The following is a 3,745-nucleotide window of genomic DNA, read 5'->3' as shown; positions in this document are numbered from 1 at the left end:
AATAAAACAAAAAAAATACTGTCCTCACTCCCAAAAACATCTCCACAAATGTGCATAACGACAATTTTTCACACAAAGAAAACATATTTCATTGAGTCTCCGGTTGCTTAGACTACTGTTTAATTGTCATCAGATGGACACATGGAGGTAAAGAAGCAAATGTGTATTTTGGGGGAGGGACTCCCTTGTATGAAATGGCCAGATGAATCCCTACATTTGTTTTGTTTTCTTCTCTCTCCATTTGCAAAGTTTTGGAAGTGCTTACACTACATGTAGAAATCTTGGCACAGTCTTCGGCAAATTGCACCGGAATGTTCTTCTCACTGGTAAGTGTGTTGCTTCACTGGGGGAAACAGCGAGTCATGAAACAAGGAAATTTTACAAAACAGGAGCGAGAAGGTAGTCTCTTTAGCATTCGTTTGACCAGTTTGGAGTACAAAGCTTGGTGTAGTAGAATTAATTGCACCATAAGTCTTTACATTGTACCTTTCCAGTCTTCTAAGGCATTTGCGAGCCATCAACAGACTACGTGGCAGTTGAGAGCTCTGCATCTTGACAGTCAAAATGCTGATTAGTCAGGAACACAATGTTATCCAACCACTACTTAACAAAAAAGGTCCCAATGATCGAAAGAACTGTTAAGATTTTTTTTGTTTGTTTTTAACATTCAAGTAAAATCATAATTCATTTTCCAAGAGTCTGCTGATTTTGATTAACATCACGTGTTCGGTTTTAGTTTATTCTTCCATTCTCATTGTTAATGAGGCAATTTGATAAATATAGAGAGGGGGGGGATCAACTGCTGCCATAACAAATCTATAGACAATCAAATGATTACTGCGTGATGATGCAAAAAAGCAGTCTCTCTTTTAGGCCTCTTGTCATTCAACATTCGAACCAACTAGACTATCAGAATCTCATTCATATCTCCAGCATTAATATTGCCTCAAGTTTGTGCCCTTAAAACAAAACAAAAAAGTCCTCAGTACAAAAAAAACAACAAAATTCTCCTTCTTGCACACACTGTGGGACAAAAAATAACACCCAGCGTGTGCAGTATGTGCTTGGATAGGAGAAGCGATGAGGTGGATGAGGGTGGCTGGTAAGTGCAGATAGTGAATCGTCGTTCCTCTCCTCTCTTCCGTCCGCGGTGGTGGTGTCCCCATATGCAGCAAATGCACACCTTTCTTTCTCTCTCTCTGGGCGATCTACCTCGCTGTTGCCGTTTGGCACCAACATCCTCAAAGGGCACTGTGGTGGGCGTCTGTCTCCATGGGAACTCAGGCCTCCTTGATCTTGGCTGCCAGGGTGGAGTTCTCCTGCCTGATGGCCTTGTAGTCTTCTAGAATCTTCTCCAGGTTGGTGAGGGTCTTCTTGCTGTTCTCAGTCTCGATCTGCAGGTGAGCAGAGGGAAACACAGATTGACACACATTACAAATTAGTACGCCATTATTTGAAATTATATAAAGATTGGTCTATAGCAGTGTTTCTCAAGCAGGGTGCCCCTCAGAGGTGCCGCAGAAACGTGACTGACGGTATGTGAAACTGACCAAAATAAATAAAGTATGTAATATAATACATATTTGTCTAATAATTTAATGCTTAGTCAGTGGAATCTTTCATCGCCCCAGTAGGCTATGGCCTACACATAGCCTGTCTGAGATAAAGTTGCAACTTCAAACGTATGTTGTGTGACGTTTCCAAATGTGTTACTTTTCTAAGCTTGTGTGGTATCAAATGCGATGTCATGTTACGGCTTGTTGGTTTGGGGTGCCTTGAGATTTTTCATGAATTGAAAGGGTGCCTCGCTTAAAAAAAGGTTGAGAAACACTGACATCACATTTTTTAAGGGTTGGCTACATAGACGTCAACGCACAGATTTTTACAGCAACTTTCGGTCATAAATTGAGACTGAACATAGCTTGATGTGTCGGCATCACAGTTTTTTTTTAAACTGAAATCAATGCTTAAATGTAAAAGCTCTAATCGAGTCAGAAATCGTCCTCACTCTATGGACTTAAGTACTTTATTAGTAACTTTAGCAGAGATGCCTTCAACTGAAATCATGCTATAAATTATTAAAATATCACTTTCATCTATCGCACAGCCTTCAAAAAATGTAATCTAAATCTGTTGTGATTTTCCCCATCAATGATGTCCTGTCCAACTCACAAAAACAACCTCCCGAAAGTCGAAAGATGCTGTGTGCTGCCCTCTGTTGATTGCCTATAGACTTGTACTCTGCAAGTAAAAGCGTGCTCAATGACATACCAGTCCAGTACAATGGAAAACCTTTTTGAATGCTTTGCACCGTTACGTGAAAACTAAAGACAGATTTTCCCCATCAATGATGTCCTGTCCAACTCACAAAAACAACCTCCCAAAGCAGATAGCTGTTGTGTGCTGCCCTCTGTTTATAGCCTATATACTCTGCAAGTCAAAGCGTGCTCAATGACATATTGGCAGGGCTATAAATTTACATTATTCATCACTAGCCAAATTAGGCTAGTAAATGTTAATCGTACAAGCTAAACATACACTTACAACCAATCAGAGTGGCTAGTAAGCTTTCTTTTCTACCAGCCAAATTGAATTTTCACCAGCATTTGGCTGGTTGGCTGGTGTTAATTTAGGGTCCAGCATACCGGTGCAATGGGGGAAAAAATGGAATGCTTTGCACCGTCATGTGAAAATACAGAAAGAAATGTTCAACTCAACGTACTTTCAATGTACAGATATACACATTTTAAAAAGCCAACAAAAAACAGGCTGTCTGGATGTGAACCTTGGAAATCACGACCATACAAACTGACCAGCAAGAGGCAGCAAATCTCCCTTTGTTGTGGACCCCTCAGAACACCCGAGCTCCACCTACTGGATGGGACGTTTAAGATTCTATTGAGGTTCTATTTTCTGGTCCGTTGTCAGGTACCTAAGGAGGATGTTGGTTTGTTTTCACATCACTATTTGTGCATATGTGTTTTTGCTTGAGGAAAGCATGGTTTGTTTTGTCTGACAAACTTTGTGCATTGCTTTTTGTGTGTTCATTTCCCATTCAGGAAGACAATGATTTGTTTTCAAACATATGCATGTTGTGGATTTGTTTTGCAGTTAAGAACTGTATGGATTTGTTTTGTTTCTGGGTTTGTGGGCCATGTGTGTCTATTGTCTTTTGCGCTACAGGGAGACATCGTTTGTTTTTGTATCCATGCGTTTTTGTTATGCACCTCTGTAGGGAATTTGTTTGTTTTTGGATGCTGGTGTGCATAGCCCTTTTCTGGGTCTGAGGGATTCTTATTTTGCTTATGAAGTTTGGAAAACCTTTATCAGGAAACCAATGTTAAAAGATTGCATTTAAAGCAAACATTGTTTCTGTACATACATAGACACCTCCAGACTTCTTTCCAATTTGCCTTGTTAAAAAATAATAACATGGCATTATTCTGCATGTGGCAGTGGTGCCTGAACCGTGGAGGACAGATTACTTTGCTTTGAAATCATGACAGAGTGCTTTTCCATCAGTGGCTCAATACAGGCATCATTCCATCTAGAAACAATACTAGATGACCCAGTGTGCCAGAGTCCAGTCAGCTAACGGAGTGAGAGTACCAATGTGCACTGGGGCAGCACCTGTGGTGAAATTGATTGATAATGTCCAGTCACGTCATGTCCCTCTCGGAGGCAAAGGGGAAAGAGCTGGCAGCCAGCCCGAGAAGGCAACCGGCTGATTTCAGAGTTTCCACTG

The 3,745-nt window shown here is 40.8% G+C and overlaps 1 protein-coding gene across 2 annotated transcripts in view; it reads right to left on the bottom strand.

Annotated features, from left to right (window-relative positions):
- Positions 1–219: 219 nt before the first annotated feature.
- ccdc22 (coiled-coil domain containing 22) overlaps positions 220–3,745 on the bottom strand; it is a 29,643-nt gene continuing 26,117 nt past the window's right edge. For both annotated transcript variants that reach the window (XM_063208777.1, XM_063208778.1), the window contains one exon: positions 220–1,394. In XM_063208777.1, coding sequence (XP_063064847.1) covers positions 1,281–1,394 — 114 coding nt within the window. In that variant the 3' untranslated portion in view covers positions 220–1,280. The remainder of the gene's footprint in view (positions 1,395–3,745) is intronic.

Source organism: Engraulis encrasicolus, chromosome 10, assembly GCF_034702125.1.
Source record: "Engraulis encrasicolus isolate BLACKSEA-1 chromosome 10, IST_EnEncr_1.0, whole genome shotgun sequence".
Classification (NCBI taxonomy): Eukaryota; Metazoa; Chordata; class Actinopteri; order Clupeiformes; family Engraulidae; genus Engraulis; species Engraulis encrasicolus.
The sequence above is the reverse complement of the archived record's forward strand: the minus strand, read 5'-3'. Positions and strand labels throughout refer to the sequence as shown.